At 42.3% G+C, this 24,262-nt stretch overlaps 2 protein-coding genes across 2 annotated transcripts in view; one reads left to right on the forward strand and one right to left on the reverse strand.

The window, feature by feature from the left end:
- Nucleotides 1–1,974: 1,974 nt before the first annotated feature.
- On the reverse strand, nt 1,975–5,510 carry LOC121316196 (SAYSvFN domain-containing protein 1-like). Its single transcript, XM_041251084.1, has 2 exons — nt 5,188–5,510; nt 1,975–4,071 (listed from the first exon to the last, which is right to left on the reverse strand). The coding sequence occupies exons 1-2, from the start codon at nt 5,344–5,346 to the stop codon at nt 3,745–3,747; spliced, it is 486 nt and encodes a 161-aa protein (XP_041107018.1). The 5' UTR covers nt 5,347–5,510; the 3' UTR covers nt 1,975–3,744.
- Nucleotides 5,511–6,889: 1,379 nt separating this feature from the next.
- Nucleotides 6,890–24,262, forward strand: part of rab3gap2 (RAB3 GTPase activating protein subunit 2 (non-catalytic)) — a 37,355-nt gene continuing 19,982 nt past the window's right edge. The window contains exons 1-16 of the mRNA XM_041251085.1: nt 6,890–7,220; nt 13,554–13,618; nt 14,078–14,201; nt 14,449–14,530; nt 14,717–14,764; nt 15,640–15,715; nt 16,350–16,451; nt 17,255–17,354; nt 18,111–18,209; nt 19,357–19,505; nt 19,879–19,958; nt 20,214–20,303; nt 20,416–20,555; nt 20,780–20,990; nt 21,170–21,313; nt 21,513–21,595. Coding sequence (XP_041107019.1) covers nt 7,097–7,220; nt 13,554–13,618; nt 14,078–14,201; nt 14,449–14,530; nt 14,717–14,764; nt 15,640–15,715; nt 16,350–16,451; nt 17,255–17,354; nt 18,111–18,209; nt 19,357–19,505; nt 19,879–19,958; nt 20,214–20,303; nt 20,416–20,555; nt 20,780–20,990; nt 21,170–21,313; nt 21,513–21,595 — 1,717 coding nt within the window. The 5' untranslated portion in view covers nt 6,890–7,096. The remainder of the gene's footprint in view (nt 7,221–13,553; nt 13,619–14,077; nt 14,202–14,448; nt 14,531–14,716; nt 14,765–15,639; nt 15,716–16,349; nt 16,452–17,254; nt 17,355–18,110; nt 18,210–19,356; nt 19,506–19,878; nt 19,959–20,213; nt 20,304–20,415; nt 20,556–20,779; nt 20,991–21,169; nt 21,314–21,512; nt 21,596–24,262) is intronic.

Below are 24,262 nucleotides of genomic sequence, written 5' to 3' on the forward strand. Positions count from 1 at the left end.
CAATGAGACACAATTGTGCTGGTGACACTATTTGGCAAGTATAGTTGTTAAATACTGCCAGGTGACACTATTTGGCATTATGTAGGCTCCTATTAAGTGCTGTTCTGCACGCGTGTGGAATGTTAGCAAAACGAAAGGGGTGTGTGCGATAATTAACTTGCCTTTAAAATAAGAAGGGGAACAAGGGTAAACAAGCAGAGCAGGCAGGCAGGGAGACAGAGACAGAGACAGAGACAGAGACAGAGACAGAGACGGCTGCGGAAGACCTGGACAGACACACACCTATATTGGTTATGCCCTGTTGATGGAGGTAGCATATAATAATTTATGAGTTTGCTGTCGGTCCAAATCGCTGTGTATTTAAAACACTGTACTGTTAAACAGCCTGTGGTTGTATCAACCAGTACAGACTTTGATATCTGGCACTCACTATGGGAGTTTGTAAACAACTAATCCGTTGATGTTAGTTGGGAAACCGTGGGTGGAGTTAAGCTTGTAACTTTTTCTTTTTGTCTTGAGTCTGGTGTGTGCGTGTCTCCTGGAAGCCTTATGCGTTGCTCTTGGGGAGAAAGCATGCACGCTTTGGTGTTAGGTTACGACTAGGGGCCATTGATTTATGTAATAAAATATTATGTTAGCATAAATTTGTGTAACCCGGTGTTAACTATAGATTACCATGCTAATGCCTACACTCACTGAATGAGAATAATAGTACTGATGACTATTGTAGCATGGTTTGTTTATTCTTTTCTCTTTGGTGTGAACCCCCATTATTACTGTTATTATTGGTGTTATTGTTATTATAAGTATTAACAGGATTTGTCTTTGCAGTGTGATATTTATTTGTTTTACCAGAGCACAATTTTTTTTGTTCCGCTAGTTAATAATCACTGGTGTTGCCACTACTATTCTGGTCCAATGAGCTGTTTGCCTGGTGATACTTATTAGCATATCATTTTGTTTATAATTACCTTTTTGCTACTAGTGGTCACTTGGTGGTATTTAATTTTATACTTAACTACCTTGTTGCTACTATTTGTAATTCCTCTGTATTGGATCGTGCATATACAAGCTACCTCACTGTTGCTAATTGTTACCTATCTGTATTGTACTTGTCTTCAACCACTTTGTTGCGGCTATCTGTAACTTTTCTGTATTGGATTTTGCATGTATTATATTTTACACCGTGGTGGTCTCTTTTTTTCCTGCTTGGTATAGATTTCTGCCCTATGTAGATGAAACTGTGTGTCTTCAGTAATTTGTTAAATGTAAAACTAATCTCTGCAGGTGCAACACCTTGAGTGACGTAGTCTGGCTACAGGCCTGCGAGACGCTACAACTACACCGGTTAGAAACAGTAAAATTGTTAAATCGGCCCTGTTTTGTGATTGTATCACCTTTTTTAAAAAGTACAAAACTGCATTGGTGTGCTCAGCAAGGTATAGCAGACTAATTGTTTAGGTTGTGTTAGCACTATTCAAAAATAAAAACAATCTTCTGGATTATTTGTTTGATCATTCTGATTATGTGTTTATCATGTTAAAATGTTAATATTAATAGCTGATCTGTATTTAAGGGATTATCAGGATTTTTCTAAATTGAACATTTAAAGAAAATAAATACACCCGATGTTTAATTTTTAAACTATTATTGTGCTATTATACTGTGATTTTAATAGCTTCAGAGTTGGTACGGAGTCTGTGAATTGAAGAATAAATCTAATTTCATGGAGCGTGTGAAAAACTAAAGCTCTGATATACATTTCGTCAGACACCAAAATCCAAGCAGAAAAACTGGCCAAAGCTCACAAAACTAGTAAAATATATTCAGTCTTTTCTCATGCTCTTGCTCTGGGAAGGTCTGATTATGTGGTAGTGTGCAGAGCATCATATGTATTTTTTACTATCAACACTATATGAACATGCCCCAGTAAGAACTTAACCCAGTAACTGAACAAATTATACAATGAGGAAGTCACGGGCTTCTTCTTTGAGAGTCCAGATAAGTATAGTTTATTGAAGGTAAAAACTCTGAATTGCAAAGTTACAACCAGACATCTTAAAGTTTACATGGTAACAAGTTTGCAGGAATCCTCTTTCCAAGCACGGATTAGAGCAATACAAAGAACATTTCAGTATTCAAATACTCCCACTTGACAGTGCAGGCGTAAAGGACAAGCAACAGAATGTACCAATCATATCGCTTCATCCTGCCTTCTCCCAGTGATGGACAAATATTAAGATGAATCATGCTCATGCTCTCCTAGCCCCTGAGGTCAGCTGTGAGGCAAATTGAGCCTGTAATACTCATGCTGCTGTTTGCTGACACCATTAGGTGAGCAGACAAGGGATGTAGGACGAGAAGAGAGGCGTTTAGATATCTGGCGAGCAATGCATGTGCAACAACACACACAGCTGCTAATTAATTGCCTTTATAATGTCAAGAAAAACATCATCTTCTCGACAGCAATATACCAAAAACAATAAATAAAAAGGAGGCAGAACAGGAAATGAAAGGTACATGTTAATGTTATTACTTATTACATCTCAGTTTTTCATATGCAGGGGAAGCACATGTCGAACGCGAACATTCTGGCTACAGTGTTGGTGCTATTTTTTATAAATCATATATATATATATATATATATATATATATATATATATATATATATATATATATACTTTTTTTCTTACTCTGTCAAGACATTAGTTTATATAATGGAAACAGAAACTAGTGTGTCAAGTAAAGGAAACCTTACCAGATATTAGAGCTCTCTTATCAGCTCTTTTGCTTCATCTCTCACACCCCATACAAGAACAAAAACAAGCTGAACTAAAAACGACATGTATTTCACAGCCACAAAGCACTCAAATTGCTTTACTGAATTTTAATGAGCCAAATGCTCAATTTACGGATTTGACACAAGTGGAATGGGTAAAGAATGGCTAATTCTGTAATAAATAAAATGCATGTTCAAATCTGATTTGAAACAATTACAATGATGTCAGATAAATTCAGATTCACATGAGCAGAGTCTGAATGCAATCAGAAATGATGACAGATGTACAATACTGACAATATCATCCGAGCCAGACTGTCACATTTATTAAACTCGTAAGACTCCGGTAAAATTAAATCCTTGTCCCCTGTGTTCACAGTCACTGAGGGTCAAGAGTCTTATCATATGACTGGCCCAGTTGTTGTGATATAACGTACTGGTCACAAAGTCACCACGAGCTGAATAGCAGGTCTGGATGGGGAATGTAGAAAAACAAGCATTGTGCTGTGCAGTACCATCATCTGAGAGCTGTGCACAGTGAAATACAGTTAGTTGTGGTTCCTGAAGACTGTCACTTTCTAATTACTTTACTACAGAACACAGAAAATTTCGTAATCAATAAAAAGCTACATGTTTAATATTTAAACCCTATAGAAATAGCATACACATGAACTGTAGTGAATTGCCATCTGTTTGTATGAATGAGCTACTGCAAGATTTAACAAATGTATTATCTGACAAGAGTTAAACTTGTTAAAGCAATTTTAATTTAATAAACATCTCCAAGAGGTATACAAATAAATAAGCACCATACTTACAACTGTCTTTTGAAAATGTAGTATTTTTGGCCTTTGTGTCAGGTGTTTTTTTTTTTTTTGGCAACTGTCCATTAATGCATAACAAAAGTCCCTAGTGTTGAACCCAGTACAGTTGACTGGTTCAGTCTGGCATCTGCTTGCTGGTGGTTATCTGTTGGCAAGAGGTCTGTAGCCAAGCTCAAACTGCCCTGCAGTCAGCGTGCCCTGGATGGCCTGGCATCCTGGGTTGAAGACAGAGTAGGCGCTGGGCTCCCCGCTAAGTCTCTGTGAAGAGTCACGCATGCCCTCATACAGCCAGTAAAACAGGGACAGTACGAAGAACACTAGGCCAAACTCCAGCTCTACAAACAGACCCAATAGCACCAACCACAGCAGCACCTTCAGTAAGGTCAGGTTTGTTACGGCCAGGCGCTCCGAGACCAAGAACTGCCCCAGAACACTGTCCTGCAGCCAGTGCCACCGAGCACCGACCTCCTGTCAAGAGAAAGAGAGAAGGAGATAATCTGCCAGATAAAGGACTGGGAGAAATTGTGAGCTACAGGTCAGAGCTGAGGGACTGGGGGGCAGTGTGAGCTAGGGGTCAGAGCTGAGGAAATGTGAGCTAGGGGTCAGAGCTGAGGGACTGGGGTGCAGTGTAAGCTACAGGTCGAAGCTGAGGGACAGGGAGACAGTGTGAGCTAGGGGTCAGAGCTGAGGGACTGGGGGGCAGTGTGAGCTAGGGGTCAGAGCTGAGGGACTGGGAGGCAGTGTGAGCTAGGGGTCAGAGCTGAGGGACTGGGAGGCAGTGTGAGCTACAGGTCAGAGCTGAGGGACTGGGAGGCAGCGTGAGCTAGGGGTCACATCTGAGCGACTGGGAGGCAGTGTGAGCTACAGGTCAGAGCTGAGGGACTGGGAGACAGTGTGAGCTACAGGTCAGAGCTGAGGGACTGGGAGGCAGTGTGAGCTAGGGGTCAGAGCTGAGGGACTGGGAGGCAGTGTGAGCTAGGGGTCAGAGCTGAGGGACTGGGAGGCAGTGTGAGCTACAGGTCAGAGCTGAGAGACTGGGGGGCAGCCTTGTAGTTATTGTTACAAACAAGCATGCAGAAACATGTTTTCTTCCATATATACATAGTCCACTAGTACCAGAGTTTTACAAATAAGCTGGCATGTCTGAAAGTTAAACTGTTATGCAAGAAGAAGCTTGTTTTAATTCCAGTACATTGCTATGTTTTTTTTTTAATCTTCCTTCCCACCCTAACTTTCCGTACACAAGTTCACAGTCTGACTTGAAACGAGGTACACAAGTGCTTTCAATTATAATTATATTCGAGTAATATACTGCACTGTTATTATGTCACAATTGTAGAGTACAGCTATTCTGTTTTATTAATGTTAATATACACAAACTGCATTCTAAGGCCTGTTTAAAACGCGTATTGGTATCGTCCATGACAATAAGTGCTTACTACATAGTACAGTGAAGCATGCAGGAGAGCCATCTAGCACACTAAATAAAATACAAATCTTTCTACCCCACAATCAACTAGGGAGAGAGGCAGTCTATAGATGTGTGATATAGTATTCGTCCTGTAAAACACAAGTTACTATCACCTGTGCAGTAGCATTTTCTTTGTAGATTGTCACAGCAACGTTGCCTGTTCCGCTCCACTCTTTGGTCGGTTCAAATACATCACTAGTTTGGGGCACTTCCTTCTTTTCCTTTCCTTTTTTCCCAGTTGTCCGGGCTCCCTGGTCGGTCGGTTGCTGCATTCTCCTCTGGGCTCAAAACTCGGCCAGTATATGCGCCATCAAGGTTGCTGGACGGAGCAGTAGCCTAGGATCAAGTTACGGAACAAAATGTAATCAACAGTAGTACCTTACGGTGCGGTAGTAAAGGTTTTTGTTACAGAACGGAAACTCGACACGAAGTTTGGTGCAGATAGCGCCCTCTGCAGACTCACGCTGGTAAATCCGGTTTACAGGTTATCAAAGATGACAAGATGAGTCAGGGTGCTCTATCATTTTCAATATTTTATAAACACAGTTGCTAGCAAACCTATCTGTGGTTATTGCAATCCCCGTTTGTACTTGCAGGGTTAGGACTCAGGGGAGCCCTGTGGCAGGCATGCAGTCAGTAGTTGACCATCTGCAATGGAAGCGCGTGAGATAAGACCTCCCCGTCCAGTGGGGAAAAAAAATAAAAAATTCTGGCATAATCCTAAACAACGTTGGAAAAGACATACTTTCTGTAAACTATGCAGGATTGATTGTAAATGATATGTGTGTGGTAAGCATGAAAGATCACAAAACACTAAAAAGCCAACGACGCTCAGAAAACGAGCGCTTCAATAACGTCTTTTGTTGCCAAAGGAAAATACGGAGATGAAGAAGGTCACATATGCAGAGATCTTTGCATGTCGAGACTAGCTCAGCAGACATGTTACCAGACTCACACATTGCAAAGTATTCTGCAGAAAAGTCTAAAAGTCACACAAATAGTGAAAGCAAGCGTTTCTGTTATTATTATTATTATTATTATTATTATTATTATTATTATTATTATTATTATTATTATTATTATTAGCATGGCGCCCTTAAGCAGGGAGAATTACACGTGTTACAGAATATCACATTGCAGATAAGACCACTTATAAAATACAATAAAACAAAAATAAGAGCAAAATAAAGACTACAGTAAATAATTACATTATATATACAGCAATGGGGGCTGGTTCAAACAACTGTCGCAAATGCGTGGGATACGTCAGGCGCAGAAAGCTAAATTGTGCGGCTTTACTCAGACCACGCAGTAAATGTTGAAATTGCAGTCCTGGCTGCTGCTAAATCAGCCACCTATAACAGTACAATAAGAACCACAGGAGCCAAGAGAGAATTTGATTGAGAAGCATGTCATGGTTGGTTTTCTGTTTGACATTTTTCCCTTTTAAAAGCAACTAGAAGGAAGTAATAAAGTAGTATGCCTTTGTTTTATGTAGGTATTCACTTCAATTTAGGCCACTAAGATTTCAGTTTACCAAATTATTTTTAAAACTCATAAGGGTGTACCATTAATTAGACTTTACCTTGCAAGTGATGGATTCAATTAGATTTGGTATTCCTGAAATTAGACTGAAGTGTTTATTATGTTCTCGTTTCAAAACAATGTAAACGAACAATTATTTAATCTAATTTAGTAGAGCGATTTGCCTACTTGGCTCCCCTCCGCTAGTGGGCACTGGTAAAACAAGCATGCTGCAGAAACTAGATCAGCGCTGTGGGCGCCTCTTTGTAGCTTGTGCTGTGAAATCTCGTCAGCTGGGCTGTGTCACAGACAGCTCAACATCCCCCAACTCCCCCCGCAGAAAACAGAGTCAGATCCGAAGATAGACAGCGTTGCCCATTGCTTTCAAAACATTCACTGCAGAGACAGCTCTGCTTTCCTTTCGTCCCCAGAGTCCAGCGGTACATGTACTAGTCTTGTATACACAGCTGTTTGTCTGTCCGGATCGGGACTCCCACAATGTCCTGCTGTCTGCTCGAGTTCTGCCGGATCCAGGATCTCAAATCCGTCCGAGACTTTCTCATCCAAAACCTCCGAAACGCCGCCACCTCTACAGCTGCCGAGCACAACAAAAACAAAAACGGTGAGTAGCAGCACAATCTCTTATTATTATTATTATTATTATTATTATTATTATTATTAGCAACTGTTCAGTTTACTAATACTATTCTGCGACAGCTGCTGTGTTTTTTTTTTAAATTTTTAGTTAGTTTATTGGTTATATATGTATATGTACTGTCATCTTTTTTATTTTTAGTTGTTTGTATTTTGACCAAGCGTCAATGTTGGTTGTTCATACTATTGCAACTGTAGTATAAACCTCACCTCACTTCACTGTTTGTTAATGGGACAAGAGGAATACATTAAAAACACTTACTGTTTTGGTATAAAAATCCATCTGGGAAATTAATCATTTATTACGTCTGTCAGTAATAATCATAAATAACTGTAACACTAACGGTAATGCACTTCTCCTTAGTGCCCTATATTGGTACTAAGTCAAGACTGTAGGATAAGGGCCATCTTTTCCTAATTTTTAAAAATCGCTTTCAATTTCAATAGCCCCTGGTCATCAAGCAGTCCTTGTGGAAGTAAGATTCCTGTTTCGTAGCAGTTTTACCATTCCAGGTTTTACTACGAGCTTGATTAGCCGCAGTGTATAGGTAACAAGTACAGATCTGTCTTATTAAATGTATAGTAAAATCAGGCAATTATCAAACTGCTATGCAAAAGGAGTCATCTCCATTCCCGCTTAGCCATCAAACCGCACAGATATACCACCTGAAATGTTCCAGAATCCTGGATTGTGAATTAATGTACAGAGGTTCTCTGGTTCCTAGTACAATACCACAATGTTCTAATTGCCCCATAGAAATATATTGCATTTTTTTTTTTTATCAAGTCAGTATTTCAGGGTTCCACATTATGCACACCACAGTTAAGTCACAACATTTAATATGGGTATACTTTCTCCAACACAATTCAGAACTGCAGTAAACAAATGAATAGCTTTTTATTAGAGATGACACTGCTTTAAGGGCTAATCACACTACAGCATTTTTTACGCCCGGTGTTTGGCTGAGATGTTTGTATCCAGACTTGATTTTTTTTCACAGCGATTACACTCAAGCATGAAAGGTAGTATTCAATTCCATAACTCTGATTATTTATTTATTTTTTTTACCTTGGGTGGGGGGCTGTTTAATACACAACTCAGTGCGCCAACTCCTTTGGTGATGAATGAACAAATCACATGTATCCTGGAGTTGACACAACAGGCCAGTGGAATAAGTGAATTAAGAACATCAATACACTCCCGTTCCTAAAATCATCATTCCAAACAGAAAGCGCATCTCCCCTGCAACGCGTGGTAAAAAGGGATCAAGCGCAGAAGCAGAACCCTGCTTCAGTTAAAACAAGTGTGGGGTTTACAGCATTGTACAAATTTCTACGTTGATTGAAAGCAAACCAATGATTAGGCAGTTTTGCCAGTGAAATAGTAAGCCATACACAAACGCTTGCATTCCTATATCATTTCTGTACTATAGAATACTGCTTTATTTTTTATACTTTTTTTAAATCAGCTATGTTTGTTCTATTCATGACTCCCCTGTATTTAGTCCATTGCAAACTTCATTTAAAAAGGGGAAAAGGTTGATGAAGAGAATACCATTCGGAAGCTGAGTATGTGGCCAATTGTGATGTCAACAATTTGAATCGACTTTGCAGTTTAAGTGAATTCCATGAGGGTCCTCTGGTATGAAATTTAAAGCAAGTGACATCAACTGTACCAATATCGAGAATAAAGCTCGGTAGAAACTCAACCATTTGGGATTTTCATTTGGAATGACTGGATGGAAATAAAATTCCTATTGCATAGTTCTTTCACCCATTACAGGTTTGAGTACAAGCTTGATTAGCCGCAGTATAGGTAACAACCTCAGGTATGTCCTATTAATCTGATAGTAAAACCAGGAAAGGATCAAACTGCTATGCAGTGGAAGTCTTATTTCGATCCCTGGGAATGGTTTACATTATGGATGCTATGGCACTGATGGGCCGAATGGCTTCTAGTTCGTACATTTTCTTATGTTCTTACAGTATATTTGATAAATGGTTACAGGGGCAGGTGTTCTGTGTTTAGCACTTCGAGATGCTAAAATGTTAAAAACGACCGCAAATAAAAACAAACAGTTATTTTCAAAGCAAAAATAATGCCAATGAATGCAGGGGGTCAAAATAAGCTAGGGATCGGTGCAATCCATCGCCTAATACTAGATTTGCACCGGCTACTTTATTAAAAAATATTAAGATTATTTGCAGGTATTATCATTATCCATTTTTTGTCTAAATATTGTACTGTAAGGTGATATGTAGTACATAATAGCTATACATGTGCACCAAAAAAAAGCATGTTTCTTTTTGTTGTGATATCATAACAATATGTACCCAGGTGCTTGTTAGAGATATTTGGTGTTCGTATATAGAGGCTGTACGTCTTTAAGAAGAAAGGCATGATGCGATATCAGCGGAACACTTGTCAGCTGACATACAAATGCTTACGTGCTGGATTATTACACTGCGGTTTCATGCAACAGCTATGATGGTGACCAACAGCGCAAAACAAAAATAGACAGGCATTAACAAGTTTTAATTTTTTTTAAATGAAGCAATAAGCTCAATAATTAAGCTAAAAAGGCAGTTTTTTTTTTTTGTTAACTCCAATAAGCCTACGTTATCTTCCCCAGTGAAATCGTAGAGTGCCTAAATAAGCATGGTAATTTACCATAATAAAAAAAAAAAAAAAAAACAGTAATGAAAAAGAAAACGTAGAACATAAAAAAGCAAACCAGATATAGTCAACGAAAGACAACGCATTATTCAAAAGTGCTCCCAACAATAATGCTCTGCCGCCCAGCTGTACAGAATTCCTGGGGAGACCCCCGAGTTCACTTAAAATCAGCAGTTCCTTTCAGAGGTAAGAGAAGTTACTCAATGTTTGCTGTAAACACGCTGTCCTCACCCTGCACAGTTACCCAAGTGAGGTGCCCCACAAAACCAGCTTTGATATAATTACATCCCCTTCAGAATGTAAGCCTCATTTCAACAGGGGCTTAAATTTAACTGAGTTCTATGTGTACTGTACTTTTAAAACCCTGGGTGCAGGACCAGTGTGAGTTTCAAGCTACGTTTTGTATTTGTGTATTGCCTCTTACTTATTATCTTTGTATAAGAAAAAATAAAAAATGAACGTTGACTTTTGAATAGCTGTGCATCATACTCACAGAGTTTAAAGACTGAAGGATTCAGTAAGTTGTGAGACTTGTTCTTGTCACAACCTTTTGATTTATAATCGGTTTTCAGTTCTCTTTATTGCATGCCGTGTTTGTGGCAGTACAGAGGGTGTTTTACTACAGGACTGGGGCGTTTGCTAATGCACACACTGAACAACATCAATAACAAGCGCAGTAAACTTACCCCAGGGTAATTCAGCTTGTCAGGACTATATCACAAAACCTTGAAATATTAGATTATCCAGACACAGCTTGGCAGTGCATAATGTTAATGATTGCATTTCACACATGAAGTGGTGGAGAACAATGCATGCAGTTGTAAAGTTTTATTCAGTGTTTATAAATTTGATTTTGCAAATTGTTTCTGAGAAACTATCCTTTCCTGTCAGGTTAAGACTGCGTCATTTCTATTTTTTAAAAGTCAAATGACGCCACTGGTTGCTTAGCAATAGATGAATGTCATCCACCACCTCATACGTTAAACAGTGCATTTTCTGGCTTTATTATAATGGTAATTTAATGGGAACAAATAACAAGCTCTAAAACACTGTTATTGCCATGCACCTTAATAATGAGCACTAGTATAAACACTCCTTTTTCAGCTCATTAGTACTGCCATTATCTTGTACCTTTTAATAAGCACAAGTCTGAAGTAATGCATTCTCTCCAGTATAAGCCAAGGAGACACAGTTGATTAATTATTCCACCTTCTCGCACCTAATTGCCTCGGAGATGGCTGGCCACGTATGCATGACTCAGTCATCACCGAGCGAGTATTTTAAAATGAGCTGTAAATCTGTAAAATCTGTAAATTAGAAGTGCTCTCCATCATGGGATGTTAGGTTCATTAGTTGTGTCGTACAGCTAAGAGAGTCTTATAATTGTACATATAGGTGCATCAGTCTATTCTTGGTGAGAAAGTGCAGTTCATCCGTTAGTTGCATATGCAGTATAAGCCCATGCACTTGTCTCTCATAAGCACCCCCTGGATGGAGACGTGGGGGCCAAAATGTCTATAAACAAGCTTTACTGTACACCAGCATGGACAATAGCATTGATGAAGACTTCATTGAAGCCCTGGAATTGTATTTCTAACATAGCTTCACTTCTTACTTTCTCTTCAACTGTTCTGTAAAACAGTCCTGCATGCTGTCCCAAGCATGTTTTGTCTCCTGGCCTGCATCAGCAGTGACTGAACAGGCTGCTCTGTTGAGGTTCTGGACAAGGAGCTTGACGGTTCAGTAGGATCTGTCATATCTGATCAAAGGATAAATTTCGCCGCAAAAGAACCATACTTTTACAAACCAGAGGAGGCTATTCAGCCCGTCTATGCTCATCCCAGTTACTGGTAGCTGATTGATCTCAAAACTTGGGCAAGTCGAGTCTTAAAGGTCACTAAAAAAATAAATAAATAAAGAAGGATCTCCTACAGTCTGTCCAAAATCTCCACTTAATTTCCACCTGTGTCCTCTTACTTGCCTCAGGAACAGCAGGGTCAGCAGCTGACTAATAATCGTAGCAGAGAGCTATCTGGAATTGGGAGAGTGCTAGATAGCTTAATTAATAATGCACAAGATCACCAAAGGACATGCATGGAGAGAGAACTGATCAGCTGAAAGTGGAAATCGGCTCCTTCTCAGTAACCGTGTGTACTGGTGGGTCGCTTTATCACATTTGAGATTTAAGAGCTTGCAAGAGGCTGTAATGAGAGGGGCTGAGCACAGAATGTAAAAAAAAAAAAAAAAAAACTTTAGGCTCTTCACTGCAACACACAGAGTGCAGGAAGGGGTAACAAACCCATCGTGCTTCCTTTTTAAATGAGAATGGCAGCGCTGTTTGTTGGGCACAGAGGACCAGGTAGGCAGTGGGGACAGTGGGTGGAGGAGGGTTAAACACCAGGGGCATCAGAGTGACAGTGTGGGGGAGGAGGAGGAGAAGAGGGGGGGCACTCTCTTCCTGGCATATGAGTCATGAGGGGGGCACGGGGGGGGGGGCTGCAGAGTGGAGCTACAGGCAGACAGTGTCAGGTATTTATAGCATTGCTGCTGAAACTGCAGCACACCCATCCTTCACACTGTACTTCAACTGAGACTGAAGTCAGCCTTCACAGATATCGTAGATCTTCACTGACAATATCAAAAAGCCAGTTATAATGTAAATATACATACATTCATTCAAGAATCTCCACCTGTGGACAACCATAAAGGGGGAAAAAAGACAGCAACTCCTGTTAGAATCAAGTCCATATCAACACAGAGTTCTCAATAAAAAACAATAGTCTATTTCATATCTTTAAAATTTCACAGTAAACATAGCTAACCCGTTTCAATCCATAGGTCGTCTTCAGAGCATAGAAAAGAAAGGTGAGTAGATCACCCTTAAATAGTCATTATTCATTTCAGGTGAACAAAAGGAAGCATTAATAAGATCACGTTTCAATTAGACACACCGGCAGATCGCAACACTCATCAATTAACAAGTGACACTTATTTTAACAGCAACAGCAGCTGACATCTAATCACAAAGTTAACGAAACAGTCAAATATCAGCCATAATAATATATCCAATCTAGCATTGCAACATTAAAGCCTGAATTCCACAGTTCATACCAAGGGACAAAGATTAAAAATCAGGAAACACATTTCCAGTGAACATAGTCTTCAGTTCTGAATTAACAATGAACACATTTCTTTTTTTCTTCAATAGCAACAACAATCTCTAATCTTGCATATCAGTGAATATAAAATGTACATTTCATGTTAAGGGACACAAGTTCAGTTCCAATATATTATACCTCTACCTCGGAATTCAGAAGACCAGTCGAATATATATTTTTTCTTTCATTGACAGTTTAACATGATATTTAGGTGTAGTAGCACTAAAAATAATATATTGTTTATACAATCATTTAAAAAAGAAGTCTTTGTTAATATTTTTTAATAATGGTTTGCTCTTCATGTCATACGGGCCAGTTCCAAAATGAACTAACTGTACAGGTGAGTTCGAGCACCTTTTTTAAATGCATTATTACCATGGGAATGAAGAGTTCTTAAAGACAGCTCACTGTGCTGCAGTAGTGGAGCTGTCAAGGGAGTGAGTTAACACTGTTCTGCTCTCGCTAGACAAAGATCTGAACTGGGAGGATGCAGACTGGGGATCCTGGGAAGAAAAGGAGAGCGATGAAGCGGTGAGTGCTCTGCTCTGTATACTCTTCACAAGGGACATGCGGTTTGTGATGTCGTAATTGCAAAGGAGAGAATTGCTGCACTGTGCTGTGCTACTCTATTATACAGTACTTTACTGTGATCTGCTGTTCTGTGGTAAACTCAACTCTGCTGTGCTGTACGCTGGGCAATGCTTTTGTGATGCCACTGAGAGAACTAATGCTTACGCTTTGTCTATGATCTAGAAAACAGATATTGGAAAACTTGTCTATCTCTGTATTGACAGTGTGTCTGTGTCCCTGTGTCTCTCTGTCTCTGTGCCTGTCTTCGTATTGACAGTATCTCTGTTGTTCTCTTGCACCCCTGCAGGTTCAGTAAGAGAGTGTCAGTGCAGGACTGTGTGCCTCTCTCTGTACCTGTTCTCTGTCCACTTGTCCTATGTCTGTCCCAGTATTGACATTGTCTATGTGTATTACCTGCAGGTTCAGGAGGAGAGTGTCGGTGCACCCCACAGTGCATCCTGGCTGCAGGACTGTGTACTGTCTCTGTCTCCCACCAATGACCTCATGATGATCGCCCGCGAGCAGAGAGCCGTCTTCCTGGCACGTGAGTATTCACGCTGTCGCCCCACCCCAATAGACCAGCTATTTATGTCCATCCCAGGAGAATAGCCCAGCCTCACTTAAACAAACTTATCTGGTTATAAGGAAGAACCGGTGAATTTAAATTCATTAAATGATCATTTTGATCTTGTTATGCATCACATGTATCCTGTTGTTACACCTTTATGCGTAATACACCTCTTAATCAACGTGAGTCCTCCTTGTGACTGTGACTGTGTGTCTGCCCTCAGCAAAGTGGAAGATGGGCGATAGTGGCCGGGAGGAGATGCAGCTTGCCTTGTCCTGGAGTGGAGCTCTCAACGCAGAAGAGGGGTGAGAACAGCAGGGGGAGCCCGGGAGACTGGGGGGGGGGGGGGGGGGTTAGAGAGAAGAGATTGGGAGGGAGGCAGTGTGGGTTACCGGCTAGAGCTAAATGATTAGGATGCATGGTTTTAGTGGCTGATTGTTTTGACTGTTTTGTTCTGTTTTAATTTATAAAATGTCCTTTTCTAATTGTAGGGAGTGTGTCAGCAGTGCAATCTGCATTCCTCTCGCCAGCCAGAAACGGTAAGGAGCCTCTTTCCTTCTCTCTCTCTCTCTCTCTCTCTCTTCACTTTCTGTAGTAATAATAGTAGTAATCTTTATTTTATAAAGCGCCTAAATGCACTCATCTCAAAGCGCTATACGAACAAAAAAACCACAGAGAACCATATAAACATACAGCGTATTAAGAGTATACATAACATAAAGAAATTACACAAATCATGATAAAAATGTCTGAATGTAAAATTGTGTCTAACTGTTTTTTAAAAGCATCAAGAGTCTTAGAATTCCTGTTGAGGAAGGTCGTTCCAAAGTTTGGGCGCATAGCGGCAAAAAGTCCTATTGCCCATGGAGCGAAGCTGAGCGTTGGGTATTGCCAATAAACTCAAGGATGAAGAACGTAGATTACATAAGGATGTGTAACGTGTAATTCAGCAATGTAACAAGGAGCTAAACCGTTCAGAGCCTTATAGGTTAACAACAGTATATTAAAATCAATCCTGCTCTCAACCGGCAACCAGTGCAAATAAGCAAGAAGCAGTGTAATATGGGCACCCAGTTTAGTGCCAGTTAAAATATGAGCAGCGGATATGAGCAAAGTGAAAATCAGGAAGTGAAATCAAAATTATGTTTAATCAAACTGGCAAAAGAAAGGTAGGACAAATAAAAACATATAGAATCTCGATAGGTGCTATATTAAACCACCCTGTCAGACTGGTACTCAATTTTGTAGACAAGGGCAAAAAAGAGAAGTTTTGATTTGTGCTAGGGAAATCCAAGTATCTGCACACCCCTCATCCTCTTCAGTGTGTGTGGCCGTGTCTTATCTTCACTGGGTGATAGTTTCTGTTACTGAGTCTCTGTCTCCTCTTTCTTTCCCACCCTCGCTCTGTTTGCAGGAGCTCTACAGGGAGGCCTGACTGGACCTGCATTGTGGTGGGCTTCACCTCGGGGTACGTCCGCTTCTACACTGAGGTATGTCTCCCGCTCCGCTCTTAGCTTATTGCTCTGAGCTTTAGGACTGCCTGCTTGGTGTTTTGCTGTGTTCAGGGAGGAGGAGGAGGAGGAGGAGGAGGAGGAGATGTGTTAATCTAGAAACCAATTACGAGGAATGTACATATAAGGACTCCTACATGCAACCAAGTTGATTGCGCAGGAATAGTAAATCTCTACAGTGTTTTATATCAATTTCCAGTACAGTAAACTTATTACAAAACTACATATAATCTACTTTTTACTTTATCTCTTCTCTTTCATATTGCAAAAGGTTTGACTCTGGGATAATTGGCAAGAGTTCAAACAATCACTTTAACACCCTCCCAGCAGACTGGGAGGGAAGTGTGAACGGGACAGCTCACTGCTGCCCTCAGGACTCCAGCCTGCTTTAAGCCTAGACCAGGAACTAGTCAAACACACACACAAACACACACACACTGTATCAACACATACACTGTGATATACACAAACAGTTTATATGCACAGACACATTGCTGTGCACACAGGCAAACACTTTCTGTTTAGGACTCTGCATGTCTTTCTCTCGCTCTGCGTCTCTTGTCTGCCTCTTGGTTTGTCGTTGTGACTCTATGACTCTGTGTGTGTCTTGCAGAGTGGGGTGCAGCTCCTGGCTCAGCTCCTGAATGAGGACCCGGTCCTGCAACTCAAGTGCCGTACCTACGAGATCCCCCGACACCCCGGAGTCACTGAGCAGGTGAGAAACACACCCCTTCATTACACTACAGGACAGAGTGAGCCAGGGAGACACGCCCCTTCATTACACTACAGGACAGAGTGAGCCAGGGAGACACGCCCCTTCATTACACTACAGAACAGAGTGAGCCAGGGAGACACACCCCTTCATTACACTACAGGACAGTGAGCCAGGGAGACACACCCCTTCGTTACACTACAGGACAGAGTGAGCTAGGGAGACACGCCCCTCATTACACTACAGGACAGAGTGAGCCAGGGAGACACTCCCCTCATTACACTACAGGACAGAGTGAGCCAGGGAGACACGCCCCTTCATTACACTACACGACAGTGAGCCAGGGAGACACACCACTTCATTACACTACAGGACAGAGTGAGCCAGGGAGACATGCCCCTCATTACACTACAGGACAGAGTGAGCCAGGGAGACACTCCCCTTTATTACACTACACGACAGTGAGCCAGGGAGACACGCCCCTTCATATATACATATTCTTATGAGCTTACAGCATGCATAACATGCAGCCTACAGCACTCAGTATTCCCAGGTGGTCTCCCATCCAAGTACTAACCAAGCCCAACATTGCTTTGCTTAAGCATTGCATGGTAAGTTCGATTTGAAGAGCTTTTTGCCGTCAGAGACGTTGCCCAGGGGTCACTACAAGGAAGTAGCTCTTCTTGACCCCCACGCCCTTCATCACACTACAGGACAGTGAGGGCCTCGTAACACACTCATTGCTGGGTAATTAATTGGTCTCTTCCTCTCTCCCTGCTCTCCACTCCCCCTCTCTCTCCCTGCAGCATGAGGAGTTGAGTATCCTGTACCCCTGCGCTCTGGTCACTATCGACGGTTTCAGTCTCTTCCAGTCTCTGCGTGCCTGCCGCAACCAGGTGGCACGAGGTAGGTGGGGAGGGGAGATACCCCAAGATACCCCGAGGTACCTTTTGGTCTCCAATGATATCTTAATGCCTTTCGATTCTCAAATGTCTTTCACTCCAGCACTCTGAGGAATGGTTTAGATCACTTCCGATCATGTCTATTTCAATTGGCTCAGTGCTTAAAACATTGAGATTGAAAGGGGTTTGAGCGGACTATTAAAACAGGTGACAGTCCTGACTAAAAGCTCTGTGAATATGGCCCTGCGCCAGAAAACTAAAATGACTTTTTGTTATTCACCACTTAATTCTCCTGTGAGATGCTGATTTAATATTGAGTTCCTGGCAGCAGCACTGCGCCCCTCTGTTCTTTCTTTTGGTCAAACTGATTTGTGTGCTTCCCTAAACCTGTTCGTTGCACTGCAGCAGAGTTCTCAAGACATCACCAGGCAGTTACAATGACTCCTATAAAATACATTAAACTGTAGCCCACGTGGATCTATAGCTGAGTTCAATTTGATTCAATAGCAATTCGTGTACAGCTCTCCCTCTATATTTGACCGTTGTGATAATTCACTCATTTAATTCTTTAGGCCATTTTGACAGTAAATTGTACAAGTCTATATTTTTCCTATTTAAGTCCCCATCATTGATTCACTGTTTTCAATATTTCATGTAGATCAGGTTGTGAAATAGAGGCAGCACTGTTTTAGATAAAGCAACCTGGTTTAGTTTTGCTGCTTACTGGATCTTTTAATACCACCCCCTTTCCCTCCCCCAGCTGCTGCAGCAGGGAATGAGAATGTCCAGCCCCCACCCCTGGCCTATAAGAAGTGGGGTCTGCAGGACATGGACTCCATAGTGGACCACGCCAGCATTGGTAAGCAGCGGAGTCTGTGAGTTGCTTCAGGTACACGCTGTCTGTATATAACAGAGGATACACGATGGGTCAGAGTGGTTAATGTATGATTTAAGCAATGAGTAAGGGGCGACAAACACAGGGGGGCAAAGTCTGCCTTTACTCTTTATGAATAGATTATGATAGGTTACGTCAATTCAAATGGTTTAAGTCATTTATTTTTGTTTTACGGATTAAATGTTACTGGAAAGGCTGAATTCACAGCTTGGCGAAGCTGCTAATGTGATGTCACACTGCTACAAGCAGGCCACTGAAATACGAAAGATAAGCACACTCTGGTATAAAAAAATATTACACTCATTTGAGACGGGAAGTATTGAAGCAGTATGAGCATAACCTGTGAGTGCGCTCTGAAGACAGGATTTTGTGAATCCTTTCTTTTATTTTGAATACATTTTCTCTTGGTTTTACAGTCATGGATACAATCCAGTAGCAGCTCCTGACTAAGTGGGGAGGCTTAATCTATCTATCTAGATATACTTTTTATTATATGCAATAAAGCATTGCATGTTTCAAAAGGTACTTTGTAATTTAATAAGAAATGTAATACAGTAATATAGTATACACAGCACATAAGGCAAGCATCTGAATATAACAAAAACATTGTGGACTTACTTGATTGAATCCTGAATAAATATTTGGAAGATGGAGTCGGTTTGAAAAACCAAACTGCGAATACTCAACCGTTTCGTTTTTTAGTACCATGAGCATTTAAAAAGGCAATTTTGTTTTGGGCCTCCCTGTTAAAGGTCCGATTTAGGCTTTGGATGACCTTTATTGTTGTTTATTGAAAGCAAGGAAAATGGTGTCTGAATTAAAAAAATCTACAACGTACTGTATGGAAACTGAAACTTAAAGGAGTAGCCATACGTGAACCATAACCTGCCTGTCAACAGACACGTCAAGATTAAAGGGTACATAGGGACCTTTTTATTTTACTGTGTTACATGTTCCCATGTCTTGCTACAACTGTTTAGCAAGACATGGGAACTGTTTTAGGCTTGGCCTCTGTAGCCTCTTATGAGGAGCCGCCACTGATACATTCTTTTAAAAAGATACAATAAACCCTCTCTCTCTCTCTCTCTCTCTTTCTCCCACCCCCCTGCAGGCATCATGACGCTGTGTCCATTTGACCAGATGAAGAATGCTTCTATCCTGGGGGGCTACCACGCCACACTGAAGGGGAGCCCCCCCGCCATGTCCCAGTATATCACCGTGGGCGCCGGGCCCTTCTCGGGATTCTACTATGCCATAGAGGTGCCTTTCTACCGTGTACAATTACTGTGGTAGCACACCGTCATGTCATCTGAAGGGCTGGCATTTCTTCAGATAGCCTGTTAACTGTATTATAATAACCATTATCATCGGGGTGATTATACGGTTAATAACAGTACTAGTATTGAAAGGCATCTACTCTGCACTGTGCAGAGATTTCTACTACCTCTTTCTTTTTCCCCCAGTTTGATCAAATATTTCTCTACATTTTGTACAATCTCTGACTCGATCACTTCCCTGTTGCACTGGTTGCAGAGTCAGGCCTACCTGGGCTTTCAGTTTAATTTGTGTCTGTCTATTTCAATCTGCAGTGGTCACTAATTCTGTATTTCTCTCTCTCCTCTGTCTCTCTCAGGGGAGCTCTCAGCCTCTTCTCTCACATGTGGCTCTGGCTGTTGCGAGCAAGCTGACCTCTGCCCTCTTCAATGCAGCCAGGTAACCAGTCATTGGATTTGAATGTAATGTGTTTAGTTCCTCTCTATTTAGTGCATTTTAATATGGAAAAGTAAAGATGTTTTTTATGTTTCCGGTGAAGGTAACTATGCTGGTAGTTTAATTTAAAACACTAGATTGTAGTGCTGCACAAACAGATTTTATTTATTTATTTATTTTTTTGAGTCAAGCTCTCCACAGGTGAGGGTCGTTAGGGTTGATTGGTCTGATTACCAATCCTGTTTTGTTGGTTCTCAGCGGCTGGCTCGGCTGGAAGAACAAGAATGAGGAGGAGCCGGTCCAGAAACAGAAACCCAAAATGGAGCCAGCCACCCCCCTTGCTGTCAGGTAGGAACCTCTGTGATCCTAATCAACCCTCCCTTCCCCCTCCCTCTGCTCTCCACTCCTCGCTTCCTGCTGTCACGCTGCATCTGTTGTAATTTAACTTGCCCCCCCACAGGTTTGGTCTCCCCGATTCCCGTCGTCATGGCGAGTCGATCTGCCTCTCTCCCTGCAGCACACTGGCTGCTGTCACTGATGACTTTGGCAGAGTCATCCTGCTGGATGTGGCACGAGGCTTGGCCATCCGCATGTGGAAGGGTGAGGAGCCAGGGACTGGGTGCTGGAGCTGAGGGACTGGGGGGCAGGCAGTGGGGTCTAGTGTTTAGAGCAGAGGGACTGGGAGGGAGGCAGTGCAATCTAGTGGTTGCAACAGAGGGACTAGGGGAGAGGGAGTGTGGTTCATTCTTTCATGTTGCTATCGTGATTGCTGTTTTTATTACAACCAGATCGCTAATATATAGTCCTCCACCCACCCCCCACAGGGTACCGTGATGCTCAGGTGGGCTGGATCCAGGTGGTGGAGGTTCTTCACGAGCGTGAGTTGGACCCCCGCTCTGCTCCCCCCTCTCCACAGGGCCCCAGTCGTGTGGCACAGTTTCTGGTGATCTATGCACCGCGTCGCGGCATCCTGGAGGTGTGGGGCACACAGCAGGGGGCACGCGTCGGGGCATTCAACGTGGGCAAGCACTGCAGGTGAGAGAGAAACGCCTGGGTGACAAAAGGCTAACACTACATTGCAGGTGAAAGAAACACAGGGATAATACTGCACTGCAGGTGAGAGAGAAACATCCTTCTAAAAGTTTACCACAGTAATGTTGCTGTTTTCTTCCCACTCTCTCTCTCTCTCTCATTCCTCCTTGTGTTCTCTGCAGGTTACTGTACCCTGGCTACAAGATCATGGGTCTGAACAATGTGACCAGCCAGGGCTGGCAGCCCCAAACACAGCAGGTGTGCCTGATCGACGCAGCCACCGGCAGCCTGAGGACTGTCAGCGTTCCCTTCCACCTGGCACTCAGGTGAGCAAGTCACCCTCCTCACAGCTGTAAAATAAAAAACATATTTCTGTTTCCCTGTAGTACTTATTTTATAAAGCCAATAAAAGGTTACACTATGACTCAAAATGAAATACTAATAAGTCATTGTTTGCTGCCTCTGTATATCCACAGCTGTGATATGGGGCAGGTTGTAACACTACTCTCTGTGTCTCCCCTGCAGTGATAAGAAGAGCGAGCGTGCGCGGGACATGCACCTGGTGAAGAGGCTGGGCGCGCTGCTCAAAGCCAAGGAACTCAGCAGCGGTAAGCAGAGCGCAGTGGCCTGCATGGGTCACAGTCCAGCTGAGCAGCACAGCACAGCACACACAGTGTTTACAAGAAAAGCATTGGTTTGACTTTGATTTCCATTACATGCTGATTTGTACTCTGCTCTTTCCAAGATAAGCACCAACTAAGATGTAAACTAATGTGATCCATCTGCATCTCCATCCATTTGTGTTGTTTTCCATTTGATGATGTAGATATCCTTCTGTCTGATGTTGATTGCTGAAATTTAATGCTGGCTCCAGGGATCAACCCAGTGCGGTCTCCCCAGCGTATCAACATGACGACCATCTGGATTGAGCTAAGTAGGATCTCTGGGGTCTTCAAGTGGGCACCTTCCATCCTCGGTGTTTCGTTGACTAGCCCACGACACCTCAAGAGGGCTCAACAGTGATTCTGTCGTCCCAGCATCACCCCCCTTCATCCGCCACTCAGCGCAGCCCAGCTTACTTACCTGTACATCAACGTTGCTTTCTTTCTATTGTGCTTGAGATCCCCATCCAGAATCTTTCCGTCTCAACCACAGACAGTTGCTGCTCTTTTCTGCTGCTTCAGATAAGTTTTTCACTGTGCAACGCAACTCTTGGCCACTGAACCAGAGGTCTCTGAAAAACCGGGTTGTGGAGTGTGCCACAAATCCTCGACAACCCACCTCCACTGGGTAAACTCGGACTCTCCATCCTCGCTGTTCCGCTTCAGCAGCTAGTTGAGTATACCGAAGTTTCTTCCTCTCATATGCCTCATCCACAGCATCTTCCCATGGCACCGTTAACTCTACCAGATGAACAAGACATGCTGATCCAGACCACAAGACTGTCTAGTCGAAGGTTAGTGGTGGCAATCTCGGTTGGAAAAATAAGCCGTTAATGTGCCTTAATGTTGCAAGTGTTGAACACAAAGGACATGAGGGATCCTCACCCACCCAGAGGTTTAGGTTCTGTGGTGATGGGAGAACATCATATGCTGATCTGATGAGGAAACTGATCCTGCTCTGTTCCATTGTCCGTAGGTCTTGCCAGCCGATCTTGCGTTGTTCCACACTCGCCCATCTCATCCATTCTCCCTGCTTGGCCTGGGAAATGGCCTTTACGCACCTGATCCTCTCCTCCTGCTTTTACACCTCATTGACTACCAGCTTCCTCCATTGAGCCAGGGTGGCCTTGTGCTATGTAGGAGGAGCTGAACTGAGACCAAAACCTCCTTTTCCATGCTGAACTTGCCCCATAATATCTCCGATTCGAAGGGCAGCCTTAGCATCTTCCACAGCTTTCTTTGCCGTCCATTTTCTTCCAGTTTTCAACAAGGGTGCTGCCTCCCTTACGCATTTGTTGCGTGAATCTACTAATGTCATTTCCAGTTGGACTTTGGTGAACTTAAACTCCTCACAGTCAGTGGCCACAGCAGTCTTGGCAGTAGACCAAACTGAAAGCACCAGAGTTTCAGTTTGCCTGGTAAAGCGCTGCTGTCTATGCTCTTCAACCGTTCCACTGCTTGTTGTCTAACTTCTCCCACACGAACTGTGTCCTTTAGATCCCTGTCGTACCGTCTCCCTAGACTTTTCACTGGCTTCTCGGACACTGTTGGTATTGCCTTACCATTAATGTAGAACCTTTTATCTACTACTTTACCTTTAATTAAGAGATGCTCCTTGATTTAGTGGGCTTGAGTTGCATTCGTGCCCATTCAGTGTTATTAGTTAATTTGCCCAATAACCGATTAGTGCAGGCTACTGTTGTAGTCATTGTTGTCATGTCATCCATGTATGCTCGAATTGGTGGTAGTTGCATTCCAGAAGCCAAGCGCTCTCCTCCTACTACCCATTTTGATGCCCTAATAATTACTTCCATTGCCATGGTAAAAGCCAGTGGAGAAATGGTACATCCTGCCATTATTCCAACTTCTAGGCATTGCCATGTAGTGCTGAATTCTGAAGTTGAAAAACTAAATTGCAAATCTCCAAAGTAGGCTTTCACTAAATTTGTTGTTGTCATCAGGACGCTGAAAAAATCAAATGCTGCCCAAAGAAGTTCATGTGGCACTGAACCATATGCATTAGCCAAATCCAGGAATGTCACATGGAGCTCCTTCCTCTCCTTTTTTGCTGATTGAATTTGTTGCCAGATTACGCTGATGTGTTCTAAGCATCCTGGGAAACCTGGAATGTCTGCTTTTTGTACTGACGTGTCAAAGAAGCAGTTCTTTAATAGGTAGGCTGACAATCTGTGAGCAATAATGCTGAAGAAAATCTTGCCTTCTACGTTTAATAGGGAAATAGGACGAAACTAGCCAATGCTTGTAGAATCATTTTCCTTTGGTATAAAGACTCCACCTAGTTGGCGCCATGCTGTTGGTACAACCTGTTTTTCCCATGCCGCTTTCATCAATTTCCACATGATTCGTAGAACTCCAGAAGCACTCTTGTACACTCTGTATGGAACTCCATTAGACCCTAGAGATGATGACGCCCTTGCTTTTTTCACAGCTTGCTCTACTTCTTTCCACTTAGCTGCACAGTCCTCCATTTGGTATTCAGGTGGATTGATAGGTGGGATATCTGCAGGAATTGACATAGGCTCCTGCCTTTTTGAATCTGTATGTGTTTCCTCCAAATATCTCTCCAGCTCAAACTTAGATGATTTTAGTGTG

Source organism: Polyodon spathula, chromosome 5 (genome assembly GCF_017654505.1).
Source record: "Polyodon spathula isolate WHYD16114869_AA chromosome 5, ASM1765450v1, whole genome shotgun sequence".
NCBI lineage: Eukaryota > Metazoa > Chordata > Actinopteri > Acipenseriformes > Polyodontidae > Polyodon > Polyodon spathula.

Bases quoted from the DNA above. Each gene is read 5' to 3' on its own strand.
- LOC121316196 (XM_041251084.1), bottom strand. From the start codon at position 5,346: ATGCAGCAACCGACCGACCAGGGAGCCCGGACAACTGGGAAAAAAGGA. The intron at 4,072-5,187 runs GTGATAGTAACT...TTCTCTTGACAG, and splicing joins AAGAAAATGCTACTGCACAG to GAGGTCGGTGCTCGGTGGCA.